The 18722-nt window shown below is 44.8% G+C and overlaps 1 protein-coding gene across 4 annotated transcripts; it reads left to right on the top strand.

Annotated features, from left to right (window-relative positions):
- Nucleotides 1-83: 83 nt before the first annotated feature.
- On the top strand, nt 84-13790 carry Ppil3 (peptidylprolyl isomerase like 3). Of its 4 annotated transcripts, none has more exons than XM_087565297.1 (7): nt 84-444; nt 891-941; nt 2287-2361; nt 3998-4091; nt 6350-6417; nt 10507-10625; nt 13440-13790. In XM_087565297.1, exons 2-7 carry the CDS (start codon nt 939-941, stop codon nt 13564-13566), a joined length of 486 nt encoding a protein of 161 aa, XP_087421423.1. In that variant the 5' UTR covers nt 84-444; nt 891-938; the 3' UTR covers nt 13567-13790. The 4 variants fall into 4 exon arrangements, with proteins under 4 accessions (XP_087421423.1, XP_087421424.1, XP_087421425.1 ...); XM_087565298.1 differs by lacking the exon at nt 13440-13790 and adding an exon at nt 12091-12218 and having other exon boundaries at nt 84-377; XM_087565299.1 differs by lacking the exon at nt 13440-13790 and adding an exon at nt 12091-12218.
- Nucleotides 13791-18722: the final 4932 nt, after the last annotated feature.

Here is an 18722-nt window from a genome sequence, read left to right as displayed (position 1 = left end):
TCTTTTGGTGTGTCACTTCCGCTCTGCCCTGAAGCTCCTGGCAATGTAGGAAGAAGATGGGCGGAAGTGGTCCGGTGCGCTTTGCTTCCGACTCCAGACGACTGTATGAGGTATCTGGGCGCTGTAAGGTTGTCCGTAGAACCCTCTCGCGGTCAGAGGGGGCCGAGGAGTGAGGTGCATGCCCCACCTCCCCATTCCACCCCTCCCCAGGAGCCCTAGTCCGTGTGCTGAGGAGAGACTGGCGGGAGAGTAGGGCGTTCTCTGCGGAGAGCCCCGCGCCTCACTTCCGGTGGTGCATTGACACTCTTGGAACCCGCAGGCATGCCGGCACCTGTGAATGAGACATTTTTGTTACCGCAGCAGCGGTGCTGAGCGAGGTGTGTAAGTGCGGAGTAACGGCTTTTATCCTTTTATTCCTCCACTCAAACGCCTGCTGCGCCTCACGTTAGTGCAACTTTATTTCTTGGGATACTCGTGGGCTGGAGGTGGTGTTTCTAGCACTTCTAAATACGATTGTGAAGTTAGCAAGACTTGGCATCTGTAAAAAAACTGTGAAGTATGGAAGTTTGTTGTACTTACTGTCTTAAGTAAAGTAGGTGTCCGGGATAAAGGGAGCTCCGGTGCCTATCTAGAGCACTAGACCGGGAGGTAGGAATGTGCCTCCCCTGCAGGAAAAAAAAAAAAAAAAAAAAAAAAAAAACTTTAAGAAAATGGGTAAAGTAAGTAGAGCGCTGCGGTGGTTTGTTGCGTGGGTAGGATCTCAACACATCTATGGTCGGACTTTTATTTAGAGGATGCTATTCTACACTTTTCGTTGTAAATCTACTATAAGGATGAACAAGTATGGTGAGAAAGATAGGGTAAAGTGAACTAATTCCTCTCTCTTTTAGGAGCTTTGAAAAATTAAATAGTGCTCCCTAGAAGCATCAAGAAGGAGAATGGTGAGTATTGTAGAATTATTCTGAGTGGATGATTGGCTGTTTGTTTTTATCCCCTTTGGATTCCCTGGAGCTGGACACAAGCAGATGTGGGTGCTGGGAACTGAACAGGTCCTCCTGCAAAAGCAACAAATCCTGGTAACTGCTAAACCCTCTCAGCAGCCCAGGCTTGGTTTTAAATTATGATTTTTTTTTTTTTTGTAGGCGGTCAGACAGGATACCGAGTATGTAGCTAGCTCAGTGGCAGAGTGCATTCCTAGGGTGAGGGAGGAGAGGGGAGGGGGAGGGGCGGGAAGACTGAGAGACACTGTATGTCCCACTGAGAGAGTACAGAGTAGAGTGAACGCGTGGGCATGATCATTACAATGATATCTCGATGCTGTGATGGCACAGGTCTACTGTCCCAGCATTCAGGAAGCCAACTCGCACCCAGTCTCGTCTATAGGAGCTCCAATCCAGGCCATCCATGTCTACATAGATCCAGAATCAAAAAACACAAAAAGGAATAAACAGGTGTTTAGTGTGCCCTTCCCTGCAGGTGTGAGCAGCACAGGTAGAACCTGAGGTAGAATAGCAGCGAGTGTAGCTCCCGTGTCTCCACTGAAGCACCCCCACTCACCTCCAACATGGCACACTCACTGCGGGTTACCAGGTTAAGAAGAGAGGCTCGGGAGGCTGGGGCAGGCAGATTGCTGCCACCGTGAGACCAACCCTGGCTTCTAGCAAGATTTGACTCAAAAAAAAGGGAAGCCTCCAAATAGTTTTCTTCATCTCTGAAATAAGATATGGATAAAAGTAAAGGTCCCAAGCATCAGATACCACAAGAAATGAAGAGGCCATCAAGAAAGCATTGTGGCCTGGGAATGCCAACAACCTTTGGTTTGCTGTCTTTAGTAAATGATGTAAATGCTTTTTTTAACCCTGTTTCTTAAAATCAAGATACCCAAAGGAAATAGTCGAAACTGTTCTGAAAAAAAAAATCAACTTATTAACATTCTTTTCAGTTAAGTATTAGTAATGTTGAGACATAAAAATCAGTAATTAGATGTAACCATTGTTTTTAATTCATGGAAAAAATCTAAATAAAATTAATCATTTCTACTACAGTGTTTGCATGTAAAATTTAACCTCTTTTCATCTATATAAGTCTTCAAGAGATGTTTTTCCTGCTATCGAAATTAATTTGGAGAAATAAGTGTGACTTATCTATCAGAGCTGCTTTGTGTGAATGAGTCATCTTTAATGTCTTGAGTCAGATTGCCAACTTGAATATCCAGTCAAAGAAATAATACAGAACCTATAGTTACTGGAGGAAATATGATTCCTTTTCACATTCTCCGTCTTTCAGTCTGTGACACTGCATACAGATGTGGGAGATATCAAGATAGAAGTCTTCTGTGAGAGAACACCCAAAACCTGTGAGGTGAGTGTCACTGCACATCAAAATTCAACTAATGAGGGAATGCACACTTTAATGCCAGCACGCAGGGAGCAGAGTCCAGTGCATCTCTGAGTTTGAGGTCTGTATAGTGAGTTCTAGGCCAGGCAGAGCTACAGAGTGTCCTTAAAACAAACAGAAACAACATAAACACCCTAATATAACAGGATGTTAGGGCACTTTTTAAAGTGACAGTTCTTTCTTTATCCCAACTATTTCCCAAATAAATGAGGCAGAAAAGATTTATTTAACCAAGCTTTATGGCACAATAGCTGAGCAGTATTAATCTATTTTAATCCTAATCTGGCTACCTCCTAGCCAAAATCCCCAATACACTTTTATCCTAGTAGTGGTCTGGATCTCTGCTCCAGGTGTGTTCTCATGGTGTCTTCTCAACTCTTTTCTCATACTGAATCCTCTCTTCTCTGTCTCTCCCGCTCCCCTGGGTGGGATCAAAAGTCCAACCCTATTCTCTCCTCTGCTCAGCCATTGGCTCACCAGCTTTTATTGACAAAGTAGAGAGCAAATGGGGATCAGTGTTTATACACCATTGAGACCAGAGAGTCTTGGAATAAGCATTACAATGCCTTATCAAGATTGTAACCAGATATAGGGGCAGAGAAACCAGCATTGCAATAACAACAAGGATAATCTTTACACAAGCACAATAATATTTTGCCTACAACAGGATAACCACTTTGAAACTGAATTATCGAGCCTAAAAAAAATAAGAAAACTTTCTGTGAACCACTATCAGGGAAAGCTTATCATAATTTCAGGTCTAACTCCTACTTTTCCTGATGTCAGAGTTAAATAAGAGAAAGGAGGATGGGACTGGGGAGACAACTCAGCAGAGGAGAGTGCTTGCTGTGTGAGCATAAAGACCAGACCCCGTAGAGAATGCTGGGTGTGGTCACACTGGCGTGTAAACCCGTGCAGGGGGTGGGGCAAAGACTAAAGGACTACAGGGGCTTCCTGGACAGTAGCCAGTTCCAGGTTCAGTGAGAGACCCTGTCTCAGAGGGAAAAGGCTGAGGGCAGTAGCTTAGGATTTGCAACCTTCCCCAGCTTCTGCTTCTGCACCAAGCTCATGTCCCTGCACACATACAAAGTGGATGTAAATAAGTAGGTGCTTTTCCCGTAACCGTCAAGCGTCCAGTATCTTTTTTCTTCTTTTGCCTCATTTGTTTTCAGGAAATTAAGATATAAGAGAATTGTTTTGTGACTGCTTACTCTGTTGAAATGATAAGGATAAAAGGAAGATAAGTCAACTTTTTCATTCATGCAATTATTGGTTAAAAGACTGTCCAGCCATGTCTAGGGAACAGTGATGGGCAAGGGACAGTCAGTGCCCTCCCTCCTCCACTCCAGCTGGGAGTGAAGACAAGAGCAGCAAGTGACTGCAAAAGAGTGCCACGCCCTAAGCTGCAGGGTGCCGGGTAGAGTACACAGGGCTCCTGGGACCTGCAGAGACGGAATATCTTATTCCAAGAGCTGATGTCTAGAAGTCATGGTTAAATACGCTACAATAGTGTCTTCAGTGACCACGACTGGAGCTTTATCTCAAGTAGGTTTCTCAATCACCCAAACTGTTTCTCAATCACCATTTTTATTCTCTTCAGAATTTCTTGGCTCTGTGTGCCAGTAATTACTACAATGGCTGTGTGTTCCATAGAAATATCAAGGGCTTCATGGTTCAAACAGGAGATCCAACAGGTAAGTTTTCCCACTAACTGAAAATTGGCTGTATCACATGAAAATGATGTGTAAAATAATTGAAAAATAAAATGCTTTATAACAGGGGTACTTTGGCAATAGCAGAAAAGTTTAGAGTTTTGTTTCTTTAAAGATCTATTTACTTTGGGGTGTTTTGCCTGCCTGTGTGCAAGGGCCCTGCATGCATACCTGGTGACTCCTGAGCCAACATTTGCATTCTGGGATTGAACTGAACCCAGGTCCTTGTAAAAGCAAAGTGTTCTCTTTTTATTACAGCATTTCTCCTTCCTTTCCATCCCTCCAAACCCTCCTGTGTACCCACCTGTCTGTGATCTCCCTCAAACTCATGGGGTCTTTTTGCATGGATATATGTATTTGTACATATTGTCCATGCTAGTTTTATGTCAACTTGACACGACCTAGAGCAGTGGGTCTTAACCTGTGGGTCGCACTCCTTTTCTAGTTGAATGAAGTTTTCACAGGGGTTGCTAAATACTGTTGGAAAACACAGATACCTACATTAAGATTTATAACAGTAGCAAAATTACAGTTATGAAGTAGCAAGGAAAATAATTTGTGGTTAGAGGTCACCACAGCCTGAGGGACTGTATTAAAGGGTCAACATTAGGTAGGCTGAGAACCACTGAGCTAGAGTCATCAGAGAGAAGGGAGCCTCACTTGAGAAAATGCCTGCATAAGATTGGGCTGTAGGCAAGACTGTAGGGTATTTTCTTAATTAGTGATTGATGTGGGAGGGTCAAGCCTACCATGGGTGGGGCCACCCTAGAACTGGTGGTCTTGGGTTCTATAAGAAAGCAGGCTGAGCAAGGCAGTAAGCAGCACCCATCCATGGCCTCTGCATCAGCTCCTGCCTCCAGCTTTCTTCAATTCTTACCACACTGCCTTGCCTTTCCTTTTCTTCCTTCTTTCTTTCTTCCTTCCTTCCTTCCTTCCTTCCTTCCTTCCTTCCTTTTTTTCTTTCATTTGTTTGTGTGTTTTTTTCAAGACAGGGTTTCTCTGTACAGCCCTGGCTGTCATGGAACTTGGTCTGTACACCAGGCTGGCCTCAAACTCAGAGAGATCTGTCTGCCTCTGCTTCCTGAGTGTTGGGACTAAAGATGTGTGTCACCACCCCACCCCTCCAACTCCTCCTCAGCACCCTGCTACCCACACTGCCTATGACGATGAACTGTCCTATGGAACTGTGAATGAAGTAGACGTTTCCTCCTCCCCACGTTGGTCATGGTGTTTTATCACAGCAATAGTAAGCCGTTAAGACACATATATTCCCAGACATGACCTGTCGCGTCTGAAAGGCATTATTGTATATCTGTCTTCAAAGCTAAGCGTTTGGCAGTGCATAACCAGTTGATGTGTTCTCCCCAGGAGACACCTCCTGGCCTCGGCAGGACTCAGTTGCCTGTAGTTCTTGGTGTAGGGTTGAGTCCTCAAAGACATTTCCCCATGCAGTTTGGCCTGGTGGCTTCCTTGTTCAGCTCATCAAGTGTTTGGTTTTTGCTTTGGGGATTTGTTGTTGTTCGTTTGTTTGTTTGAGACAGGGTTTCTCTCTGTGTGGCCCTAGCTGTCCTGGAACTTGTTCTGTAGACCAGACTAGCCTCAAGCTCAGAGATCTGCCTGCTCCTGCATTCTGGGAATCAGCAAGTGTTTTTAACAGCTGAGCCATGAGGCAGGGTTTCTTCACTTAACTCACCCAAATTAGCCTCAGACTCAACAATCCTGCCTCTTTCTACCTTATGGGTGCTGGGAATGCAGTCATGCATGCACCATAATACATTAAGAAACTAATGTACTTGCTTTTGGTCCAGCCAGCAGCAAGATACGTTTTTAGAAGGAGGAGGTATTAACCCATGGCTATAAAATATGAGCAGTATTAATGAGGAGGGGTTTCTCCCTGTCGGGAGGATGCTAGAAGCCAGCTGGTGTACAGCGTTGTCCTTGGAAGACCGAGACACAACTCACTGGTAGACACTTGAATAGCATACATCAAGTTTTGTGTTCAAACTTCTAAACAAGTTCTCTCTTTCCTAGACACACACACACACGTAAAGAGTTCAGCTAGGGCTGGAAATTAACTCTGTGGTAGTGCACTTTCCTAGCATGTGTACTGCCCTGGCTTGGATCCCCACCACCATATAAATAAATATATACTATGCTATAAAGCACTCCTCCTGTTTTAGAAATGGAGTCCCCATTGAAATCTAGTTAGACGCCTCTGATTTGTTTGTCTTGTTATATAGGTACTGGAAGAGGAGGCAGCAGTATCTGGGGCAAGAAGTTTGAGGATGAATACAGTGAATATCTGAAGGTATGGAATCTCTGTGACTCAGCTTACACTTGGAACTTTATATCTGACGGAACACATTAATGTCATTAAGAGCTGTGTGTGGTGGCACACACCTTCAATCCCAACCCGTGGGAGGCAGCAGAAGTGTTGTGGTTTGCCCTGGAGTTATCTGTATTTTGATGCTAATTCCACTGCCCCCAGGACAGCTGCCTAGTCCTGTACTCAGGACTCAGGTGACTTCACCAGAACCTTCTCCCCAGTTAAATTGTAAAATACAGGTGAGGGCAGGAACAGAATAGAAGGAGGCCTGTCATTGGATGAGAAGAAAGGATGCGTGGGAGAAGAGTCTGAAGGAAGAGGAGGAGACTGAAACGGAAAAGAGAAGAGACAGGAGGGAGAGGGAGAGAAGCCATGGCAGGTGACCCTAAGATTCCGCTCTGTGTATTTACAAGTTGTTATTAATGTTCTTAAGGGGTGGATGGTACTGGGCTTTGTATGTTTACGTGGGCAGTTCTATCTTATAAATTGGGTCAAAGGTTATTGTGTTATGTATTCTTTCATGTATAGATTTAAGTGTAATGGAGTGTGGGGCAGCTGGTTTGGGCCACCACAGAGTTGGGATGTGTGTTTCTGACATGGAAACCTGCCTCGGGAACTAGATAGGTAGATTGCTGCCAGGCTCAGAGGGAGGCCTTCGGCAGTGTGATAGGGGATGGAGCAGAGAAGGTGAGACGCTTTTGCTGACTGAGAATTAAGATATCCAGCAGATATCTTGGGGCACTGCAGTGCCGATCCTAGTGGGGATAAAAGACAGTGATGCTTTTTTTTTTATTTTTTTATATTTTACAACAACACAGATGAGTGGGTTCGAGGCCAGTTTGGTCTACTCAGTGAGTTCCAGGCCAGCCAAGGCTAGCTCAACAAACAAATGGTTATGAAATGAATATACTTTTTGTAGAGTTTGCACACTCGGTAAGTGATGTCAGAGTGGAAATAATTGGCAGTTCTAGCCTGGCATAGGCTCTGGAGTCATGCATCTCTGCACTGGGATAAAATTGGGGCCTTGGGTCCAACTTGAAGTATTTAGCAAGACATATAGGAAAGGGGCTTACCATCTAACCATAAAGTCTGAGTTACTGACCTTTTGAAGATCTATGTGGCCTTTGCTGGCCTCAAACTCATGGTGGCCTGCCTGCTTCAGCCTATGAGCGCTGAGATTAAAGGGGTGCACTAGCATGCCTGTGATAAGGGAAGAAGTGACTTCTTGGTTGATTTTTTTTGAAGGCTTATTTTTACAATTTTTAATTATCTGTAGGTGTGTGTTTCAGAGTGTGAGTATGTGTCCGTGAGTGCAGATGCCTCAGAGACATGGAGTTAAGAAGAGCTGGAGTTACAGCTAGTTGTGAGCTGTATGGTGTGGGTGCTGGGAACCTAACTTGGGTCCTGGGAGAGCATTACTGACCATGAGCCATATCCCCAGCCCAGTCTCCAACTTTTCTACTTCTCTATTAGACATTTGGATATCCTGTGTTATCTTTACTTAATACTTGTGTTAGCTTCCACTGAGAAGGACTTATAAAGAATCTGCTGGGCTGGAGAGGTGGCTCAGTGGTTAAGAGCCCTGACTGCTCTTCCAGAGGTCCTGAGTTCAATTCCCAGCAACCACATGGTGGCTCACAACCATCTGTAATGGGATCTGATGCCCTCTTCTGGTGTGTCTGAAGACAGCTACAGTGTACTCATATGCACACAATAAATAAATATATCTTTAAAAAAAAAAGAATCTGCTACTAGGGAGCTGGAGAGATGGCTCAGTGGTTAGGAGCACTGACTCCTCTTCCATAGGCCCTGAGTTCAATTCCCAGCAACCACACCATCTGTAATGGGATCCTCCTCTCTGGTGCGTCTGAAGGCAATTACAGTGTACTCACATACATGAAATAAGTAAATCTTAAAAAGGATGAGGAAGAGGAGGAAAAGAAGAAGAAAAAGGAAGAATCGGTTACTGGGGCTGGAGAGATGTCTCAGGGCTAAGGGCACTGACTGCTCTTCCAGAGGACCCAGGTTCAATTCCCAGCAACCACCTGGCTCCTCACAAACATCTGTAACTCCAGTTCCAGAGGACCCAGCTCCCTGTTTTGGCTTCTGTAGGTAGTACACACTGCTGACACACACATAACACACACAAACTGTAAAAATTAAAAGTAAAAAACATTTAAAAAAATCCATCCTTATCATTTTTATTATTGTTTTTCCAAAACAGGGTTTCTGCCCTAGAACTTGCTCTGTAGACCAGATCTCTTGAACTTAGCAATCCTCCTGCCTCTGCCTCACAAGTACTGGGATTAAAGGTGCATGCCACTAAACCTGGCTAAGTAGATACTTTGTATTAAAACAAAACAAAACAAAACAAAACAAAAACAAAAACAAAAAACAAAACCAGCACCAGTTCTGGCGACCTGTGTTGATAAGCAAATGCTGAAGAAGATAAAATAGGAGGATTACTGATTTGAGGCCAGTCTAAGCTATATCTTTTTCCTGACCTGGGAACATAGCTCGGAGGATAGAATGCTTGGCTGGCAGGTAGAAGGCTTTGGACTCAGTCCCCAGAAATACATGAACAAGACATGGTGATGACACCTATAATCTCAGCATCACAGAAGTAGAGAGAGGCTGGAAGGTCAGAGGTCTAAGGTCAGTCTCAGCTGCACAATGAATTTGAAGCTAGCCTGGGCTACATGAGGTCCTGTCAGAAAACAAACAAAAGCCATTGTCCTATACACCAGAGTTGATGGGTATTCAAGGTTCACCATCTATGCATGCCAGAGGAGCTCTTGTTCATAGAGACAGCTGCCCACTGACTATCCAGTGAAAACATTATAGCATATCAGTAGTGGAAAAGCATGCTGCGGTCTGTACTGTGTGACTCAGGTGATCTTGAACCCCTCCTATCTCAGCTCACCAGGTGCTAAGGTTCTAGGCATGAGCCACCGCACGTGAGCAGGAGTCGTCTGTCACCGAGGTAACGCTGTCTTGTTCGGATGTAGCAGCACCTCCCTAGCTTTTCTAGCTTGTGTCACCTGACCAACAGCCAATGCCATTTTAATCCGCAGTTATGTTTGCTGCTGTTGACTGGCTATGTCTCTGTGGCATAGCTTCATTTATTTCAGTGAGATGCTTTCAATTCTTATACCGGGTCTTGTAAATTAGTAGTATTGATAATATTAGAACTAGGTGAGACCTCAGGTTAACCAGTCCTGGGCTAATAAATGGATCGATAAGAGCACTGGGGGTTGGGGATTTAGGTCAGTGGTAGAGCGCTTGCCTAGCAAGTGCAAGGCCCTGGGTTCAGTCCTCAGCTCCGGAAAAAACAAAAACAAAAACAAACAAACAAAAAAAAAAAAAACCAACACTGGCTACTCTTCCAGAGGTCCTGAGTTCAATTCCCAGCAACCACATGGTAGCTCACAATCATCTGTAATGAAATCTGATGCCCTCTTCTGGTGTGTCTGAAGACAGCTACAGTGTGCTGATGTACATAAAATAAATGAATATTTGAAAAAAGCAAAAGAAAAGAAATCCTTGGGCAGGAGAGATACACTGTTGAACCTGCTAGACTCCATCTCTGCTCAGGTGCTAGTTTGCGATCTGTTCAACTCTTGTGAGCGTCTGCATCTTGAACAGACCCTGAAGTAGTCCCACCTCCCTGGTTTTACAGATCAAGAAGCGAGCCTAGTGTCCAGTGTTTGAGAAGAGATTTGGAGGATTTGGGTTTGACGCCTGGTGGATTTTCATTGTAGTGCATGTTCCTTAGTATAAATGTAAGGAATGTTTCTGCTGCACACAGTTAGAAAGAAAAGTGCTTGTGACTGCTTCTCCAATATGAAAATGAAATAGATTGGAGGATATAATAATTATATAAGCAAATTATATGCCGGGTTTTAGTGATGCAGATAATACACAACCTGCCCATTTGGATTAATATTAATACAGAAGCTAGCTAAGACATTTCTTAGTCTCCTGAATATTGAGAAAGCAGTGTTTCAGTTTGCCTTTGGAATTTGCAATTAACAGCACAGTTAAATTAATGCCTTGGTATTTCCTTTTTAGCACAATGTTCGAGGTGTTGTATCTATGGCTAATAATGGCCCAAACACCAACGGATCTCAGTTCTTCATCACCTATGGCAAGCAGCCACACTTGGACATGAAATATACAGTGTTCGGAAAGTGAGTATTGTAGTCATCTCCTTCTTTGGCATATCAGTGTACATGCATGGTGTGATCCCAGCATAGCTAATACTGGAAAGACCAGTTCCACAACTAAAAGTACCTGGACTTTAGGTCCCAGTCATCAGCTGTCAGCTCTCTGACGCAGAGGAAGTTATATACTACCTGAGCTTGCCTGCTGCCTGCCTTCCCTTCCCTTCCCTTCCCTTCCCTTCCCTTCCCTTCCCTTCCCTTCCTTTCTTTCTTTCTTTGTCTTTTCATCTCCTCCTCCTCCTCCTCCTCTTTTTTTTTTTTATCCTTTTTCTTTTTTTCAGAGCTGGGGACCGAACCCAGGGCCTTGCGTTTGCTAGGCAAGCGCTCTACCACTGAGCTAAATCCCCAACCCCCTCCTCTTCTTTTTTAAAGAGTTAAAAAGATCTAGATGTGGCCACACCTTGCCTGTCGGCAGAGTAGGTGATGTTTTTCAGCTGTGTGGGTTGTGCCTTCGGGGAAGTGTGTCTGATCTGATCCTAGGGAGCTGCTTGGTAGTTCTTGCTGAACCGTGTATTATAAACACTCAACCTTAAAGCTGCTTTTATAATTCATTAGGAGGTGAAATTTCTTCATTCAACGTGTGTCTGTCATGCTCAGTGATAAAATACATGACTCTAGCGTACCAGAACGTATTTGTTTGGTTTTAAAACAATGTAGTCTACCCAGACTTTGCTCCCACTCATGGTCCTCCTTGCTCAGCCTTCCCTGTTCTGAAATGAACAGGTAGGAGTCACCTTGCTTGGCTAGAGTTTTATTGAGTAGTTTGGCTGTTAAGTGAGGTTAAAAAATTAGAGGCTCCTCTGTTTACTTGTGTTCCAAATACCCATGTCTAGCTTAGCATATAATTAATGCAGCAACTGGGACCCCAGACTGAAGGCATCTCATCATCTCGGTGTCTGCCAATAACCTGAAACTAAGGTCAGCCTTAGGCTTGTGGATTACTTCGTTCTTAGATTTTTTTCTCTCAGTTTTATTTGTACGATGTTTGAATTTATGTTCAGCATGTGTGTGCCTGGTACCTACGGAGGTCAGAAGAAGGTTTTGGGTCTCTTAGAATTGAAGCTGTGAACTGCCATGTGGGCTGAGACCCAAACCCAGGTCCTCTGTAAGAGCAGCCAGTGCCCTTAACCAGTGAGCCTCTCTCTAGCCCAAACTACCTGAAGTTGTATTTGTACACATATTTTTTTCTGGAAAGAAGACATGTAAGTTTTCTGTTGGTTTCCTAAGGACCTCATTTTCTAGATTCCTGACCCTACAAGTCTATTTTCCAGGTTCTCTGGTTTTCATATAGACCAGAAGGTAATTTATAGGACTTAATTGTCTTGACATAGGAGTAAATTTAAAAGGTATGTTTGTTGTGGATCCCTTAGGCTTTCTTGCTTACATGCTTTTCTTGTGTTTTGTGTGTGTTTGTTTGTTTGTTTGTTTGTAGACAGGGTCTCACTATGGAGCCCCAGCTGACCTGGAACTCACAACATAAATCAGGATGGGCTTGAACTCACATATATCTGCCTGCCTTTGCCTCCTCCTCCCAAGTGCTGGGATTAAAGCCTGTGCCACTAAGACTGACTATTCATTCCTGTCCTTTTTTATCGTAGTGGAAATGCAAAATAAATGCAAATCTGTTTTTTGTTTTTAAAGTACATGCTTCATGGAGCTGGAGAGGTGGCCCATAAGCTCTTCTTCCTCGGGACCAGGGTTCAATTCCCGGAACCTACATGGTGGCTTTCAGCCTCTGTAACTCCAGTTCCTGGGAACCTAACACTCTCTTCTGGCTTCCTGGGGCACTGCATGCATGTGGTTTACAGGCATATGTGCTGGCAAAATATGCATACACATTAGATAGAAATTTAATTAAATTCATACATAAACCCTGATGCATTAAGGTGCAGTATTAAAAAAAAAAATTTCCCTCAGTAACTGCATTGGCTCAGATTCCAACCATGGTTTTTATTTTTTAAGATAAGGCTTTTTTTGACCCAAAGTTTTACAAGTTTCAGTCCATGATCATTTGTTCCAGTGCTTTGTCCAGTGCATGTCATGAAAGCATGTGGTGTACCAAAACTGTTCACTTCGAGGCCAGGAAGCAAATGAAAGGAAAAGATAAGGTCCACAAACCCACTTGACCCAAACAAAGACCTCCCTTCATGCCCCTTGTCTCCTCCGTGCTGGGGTGTGTGTGTGTGTGTGTGTGTGTGTGTGTGTGTGTGTGTGTGTGTGTATGTACCCGCGCCCACAGATGAGAATGTGAAGAGCAGAGGTTGAGACTGGGTGACCTCCTTAACCTCTCACGGATCCGGAGCTGATTCAGCTAGCCAGCAAGCCCCAGGGATCCTCCTGTCTCTACTCAGCCAGCTCTGGGATTATAGATGTGCTGGGGGTTGAACTCATAGGCGGCAATCTTCCCAAGCCCTAGACCGTATCCCTTAAAGGCTTTTGTACCTCCCAGTAGTCCCAAACTGGGGACCAAACCTCTGGCACATGGACCTCAGAGGGACAATCAAATTCCTTGAGGTCACCTAGCTGTCATGAGAAAGACCTGGGGAAATGTGGATCCTAAGCCTCTTGAATTCAGGGCCACATCACTCTCCTTGGTGACTTTTGTGCATGTGACCAACCTTTATGCTCCACTTTGCCCCTGTGTCCAGGACACACAATCCAACCAGGCCACATGATGGTAAAAGAAGGCAGAGGAGAGCACTCTCCTGAGACTGTAACTGCTGTAGGCACTTTCCATGTCCAGTGAGAGACTTTTTATATACTGTGTCGTTTCTCTTTCAGGGTAATAGATGGTCTGGAGACTTTGGATGAATTGGAGAAGTTACCAGTAAATGAGAAGACTTACAGACCTCTTAATGATGTGCACATTAAGGACATAACTATTCATGCCAACCCGTTTGCTCAGTAGCTGTAATAGGCCTGGCCACACACTGGCAAACACTTAACTGGGAAACGCCCAGTGTGGTTTATCCAGTTCTGAGTCCATCAGAGACTGGTCCTTCTGCTGGCATCTACAGTACTGGGCTCCATGCGGGAGCCCTGGGGTTCACGCCCCATCTTGAACATATTCTGTGCCACGGCTGTCGCTCAATAGGTTTACTTTAAATAGAGAGCAGTGCCTTGTTTTTATTACATGTGAGTGTCCTTCTTTAAATGCTGGTCCTCATGTGCAGGCATTTTTTGGAGCACCCAAATTACCACGCTAGTTTATATGCTGGGAATATTATTTTCCCTTCTGTCTTAGGATCTTATTGCTGTGAACAGACACCATGACCAATGTAAATTTTATAAACGACAACATTTAATTAGGGCTGGCTTCCAGGTTCAGAGGTTCAGTCCATTATCATCAAGGTAGGAGCATGGCAGCATCACAGCATCCAGGCAGTCGTGGTGCAGGAGGAGCTGAGTTCTACATCTTCACCTGAAGGAAGCCAGGAACAGACTGAGCATCCTCAGGCAGCTAGGAGGAGTGTCTCCAAGCCCACCCCACAGTGACACACTTCCTCCAACAAGGCCACGCCTTCTAATAGTGCCACCCACTGGGCCAAGCATATGCAGACCATCCCACCTTCACTATTTAGGTTCTGCAGGTAGTAAGAAGAGTGCATGGCTGGTCTGCTGAAACTCGCCTTTAATCTCAGCACCTCAGAGGTAGAGGCAGGGGAGCTCTGTGAGTTTGAGGCCATCCTGGTATACAAATTGAGTTCCAGGACAGCCAAGACAGAGTAACATCTTCTTAAACAAAACAAAACAAAAAACTAGAAGGAAAAGAAGGAAGGGGTGGAGGCAAGCCTGTTTCCTCCTCTTTAAAAAGAAAGCTGTGGTAGTGTGTTGACTCTCTGGCCACCCTACGCAGATCTGTGTCTGTGAGACCTGGGGCTTGAGGACCTGGAAGGACTGGGCAGACTACAGTCTAATGCTGCAGACAGCCTTTCTTCAGGTTCAGTGTACTTCTATACACGACTGTAACAGCAGTGATCCAAGGAAGGCTGTTAGAGTAAAGCAAAATGTAAACGAAGGTCAGTAAACACATTCTACATATTAACAGAGCAGCCCTTTCCCAGAACTTCCACAGGACAAACTAATTTAACACAATTGCCTGGCACATTCTATGTATTATGTCTGGGAAAACACCAAAGCAAGGCAAAAGGCCAGATCCAGGTCCAGGGTACAGGAGGACAGCACTCAGCATATCCTGTCTGCAGATTGGGTTCTATAGCGACGTTCTGAAATCCAACAAGAGTAAACATGTCCTATAAACGAAATGCAAGCGTCTATCACAGGAGGCATGAATCCTGTTCAAGAACAATCCGGGAAACAAAACGCACTTGAGGTCAGAGACCTGCCTTTTTCTCGAGCCGCAGTCAGAGTTCCCCCAAGGCATTGTTCACCATGCATCATTCTTTTGATCATGTTCAAACCATGGTACACCCCTTTAGCCCCAGCACTCAGGAAGGAGAGGGAAGTGGATCTCTGGGTTTGAGGCCAGCCTGGTCTGCAGAGTGAGTCCTAAAATAGCCATGGCTACATAGACCCTGTTTCAAAAGAAAACAATAGAGCTGTTTGGCCAACTGCAGTCTAAGTCTGGCTACCATGTTTTGTAAACAGTACTTTAACGCAGCCTATTTGTTATCTCCTGTCTCGCTCCTTGACTACAATAGCAATAATGATCACTGTGAAGGCTGAACATTCACAGCATGTTTTGCAGGCTAGGCATGTGTCAAGTTCAGTTCATCTTCTGGTGACAGGCTAGTCTGTGACAGCAGTAGTGGCGTAGGTCCAGGTCTCTTCAGTCTGCGTTTCCCTGTGGATACCAACTGACTATTTCTTTCTCTTGGCCTTGCCCACAGAAGCCATACTTGGCTTGCTGGTTGACTTCAATATTTCCCACCATTTTCCTGAAGGAGGAGGGACTACCAATCTTGACCTTGGGGTGTTTAGCCAGGTCACTATGACATTGTCCAGAGTCCCTGACTCTAAGGGAAAAAAAAAAAAAAACTGTGACGGCTGTGGTGGCATATGCCTTTGATTCCAGCATTGAAAACTAAGCACCAGAAGTTTCTCTGTAAGAGCTGGAGGCATGCTTCAGAGGAGAGCGTTCGCCTAAGCTCCCAGGTGATCATAGTTTTACAGAGAAGAGAACTAGATGCCTAAAGGAGAACTTTCCCTGACACCTCCCTCATCCCACACAGATTGTTTCAGTCCTGTTAGATCTTGGTTTGGCTTGGTGCTCCCCAGAAGACTTGCAGACCATTTGGTTAATGCCAGTTAGACTACTACAGTTGTTAATGGATCTCGGATCATTCAAAAATTCACCACCACTGAAAGAGTCTGACCACAAATGCATTTTAACAAAGGGGTTTATTCAGATACTGGTACCAGGGCCACACCTGGGACTCGGGATTCCCAAATGTGACTCCATGCCATATTAGGAATTAATAAAGGCAAAACAAAAAAATAACACAAAACAAAAAAACCAAACAGGAACCATAAGGCTAAACTCTGTTCAGGCACTCACCCTGCAATCAGTTTAGCAAACAGACGCCTTGCAGATGTCCTGGTTATCTCAAGCAAGTGTTGTTAACAGAGTTACACAAACAGGGCCAGACAATTATAAGAAGAGCCCAGTGTTCCAGGAAGTTACATGTGCTTGGGCAAGTGTGGCTTACAGGTTAGAGGCATGCTTGTTTTACAGGCTGCTTAAGCACAGTAATTTAAATTTAAGACGTACTAGCCATCACACAATGTGTATCTTAGTTTCACTTAGCAACAAAGAACCTCACATCCAGCCACCTCTCCCCTGCACATTGTGAAGGCAAGTATTCTCATCCAGTTGTGTTTGAATAGCTAAAACTAGTCCAAACTATGTATTGAGCGTCTTCCAAGTTTGGATTCATAGATGTATACACATACATCTATGTGTATGTGTATGTGAGCAAACAGACATACATAAATAGACAGTATAATACACAAGCCTGAAGCAGAAGCAGGAGATCTCCACGTTTGAGGACAATCCGATCTCTATAGGGAGTTCAGGTCAGTGTGGGCCACAAGAGTGAGTGAGACCTTGTGTCCATTCGAATTGTACAGATTTCAGTAATAAAGGTGATGGCGTGCACACGATATTTATAAATTACTAGGCCAAACTAAGCACAACAGTTACTTTTCTGGGTGTTGTGACAAAATCCCTGACAAGCAGCTCACAGGTTTATTTCGGCTCATTGTTCAAGAGTTCACTCTGTCAAGGCAACAGGAATCTGAGGCAGCTGCTCACTGCATCCAGTCAGAAAACATGCATCTGCAGGGTTTGCCTTGCAGTGGCATGGGTGAGGGAGAGATGTCCTCACTACCTACCTCCTTCCTCATCACCCGAGCTGTGGAAGAGCAGGCCCAAGGGGCATGAAATCAGGAGAAATGGCCCTGTCCCTTGCTGACTGCAGCACTCCGGAGAGTGGGTCCCGCACCTTGCCTGAGCAGCACAGTAGAGATGGACCTGGTGGCTAGCCATGCAAGCTGGCCCTGAGGGTGTGAGAGCAGGAATGAGAGCTAGCCCAGCCCCTCACAAGCTGCACACTCAGAACAGGCCCTTGATTGTACAGCATTGCTTTGTGGGAACAGATGAGGTAGTCCTGAGGGCATGAGATCAGAAGAGCTGGCTCTGTCCCTTGCCAGCAATGACATTGTGGGAGCTGGCTGGGACAGTACCCCAGAGCTTGCCCTGATGGTATGGGTGTGGGAGAGCTGGTGGGCTACGACCCAGGCCCAGATCCAAGGCTTTGAGTCGGCCCACCCCAACATCTGAAGTGCTGGGGCATGTGAAAGTCCTGCAGTTCTATGACACAGGGCAACAACAGGATATATGAGAGGAGTCCCAGTGAGAATCCATTCTAGATAGATTAGCAGAAACCAGCAGCCTCAAACCAGACCAATGACTCATTGCATGAACATTTGCAAGTAAAGATGTGTGGACAAAGGAGTATGCTGTGGGACACACAATGACACACTGTGAAAACTGCTAATTACGGTTGGATTGACCAGATAGCCTTCCGGAGTTGTGTGTATAATGGAGGACTCCCTCCTTAACAAGCAGAGTTTCTCCTTCTCTGACTTTGTCTAAGGAATTCTAAGCCCCCACATCTACCTGAGGCATGCTATGTAGCCTCAATTAGATTACGGGATCAATTTCCTTTCTTCTGACAGAACCTGTTCAGCCAGCACCTGAGATTCCTGAATGACTTCCCCACACCAGTGAGGAATTCCAGGTATCCTAAAACCTTTTCCCATCCTCATGTCCCTGCCCTCAGTCCCCCAAGCCTTATAAGCCTTCACTCACCATAAAGTTGATCTCCCTACTGACAAGCAGTCTTGGTGTGGTTTATTTACCATACATACTCACAGGGCTCCCCGCCCTCCACTCTCTCTGCTCCCTTTGTCCTTGTGGATCAAATCGGCTCACAATCCACAAGGGCAGTGAGACCCAGAACACACTACTGCTTCCACGACAAGATGTTTGTTATGTTGTATTTAATTTTTTTTTAGTTTTGTTTTTTATTTTCTTTTTGGAGGTAGGGTGGATACAAAGAAGAGATGAGTGCTACTGTGATACATAAAATGTTTTAGAAAAACACCAGTAAGTGCTGGTTCTTAGATAGGTACTCACCCGCAAACATATTTATTATGTGTATGGATGTTCTGCCTGCCTATATGACTGTGTACCATGTACATGCAGTGTCCACAGAAGAGGGTGCTGGACTGCAGTTACAAATACTTGTAAGCTACCATATGGGTGCTGGAAATTGAACCCAGGTCCTTTGATAGAGCAGTCAGTGCTCTTAACCACTGAGCCAACTCTTCAGCTCCTGGTTCCTGTTTTTTATTTAGTCCAAGACCCTGTCTGTAGGATTGTGCCAATCTACATTTAGGGTGGTTAGTCTAGAAATTCTCACAGACATGCTTAGAGCTTTGTTTCCATGGTGATTATAAATCTCATGAAATTGTCAACAAAATAGCTACTATTGCAGCTGCCATTCTTCTATAGCCCCAGTTGGTTGGGTGGGGGGTACA

This window comes from Rattus norvegicus, chromosome 9, assembly GCF_021556685.1.
Source record: "Rattus norvegicus strain SHRSP/BbbUtx chromosome 9, alternate assembly SHRSP_T2T, whole genome shotgun sequence".
In the NCBI taxonomy this organism is placed as follows: domain Eukaryota; kingdom Metazoa; phylum Chordata; class Mammalia; order Rodentia; family Muridae; genus Rattus; species Rattus norvegicus.
Note: the sequence above shows the minus strand (reverse complement) of the source record. Positions and strands in the feature narration are given on the sequence as shown.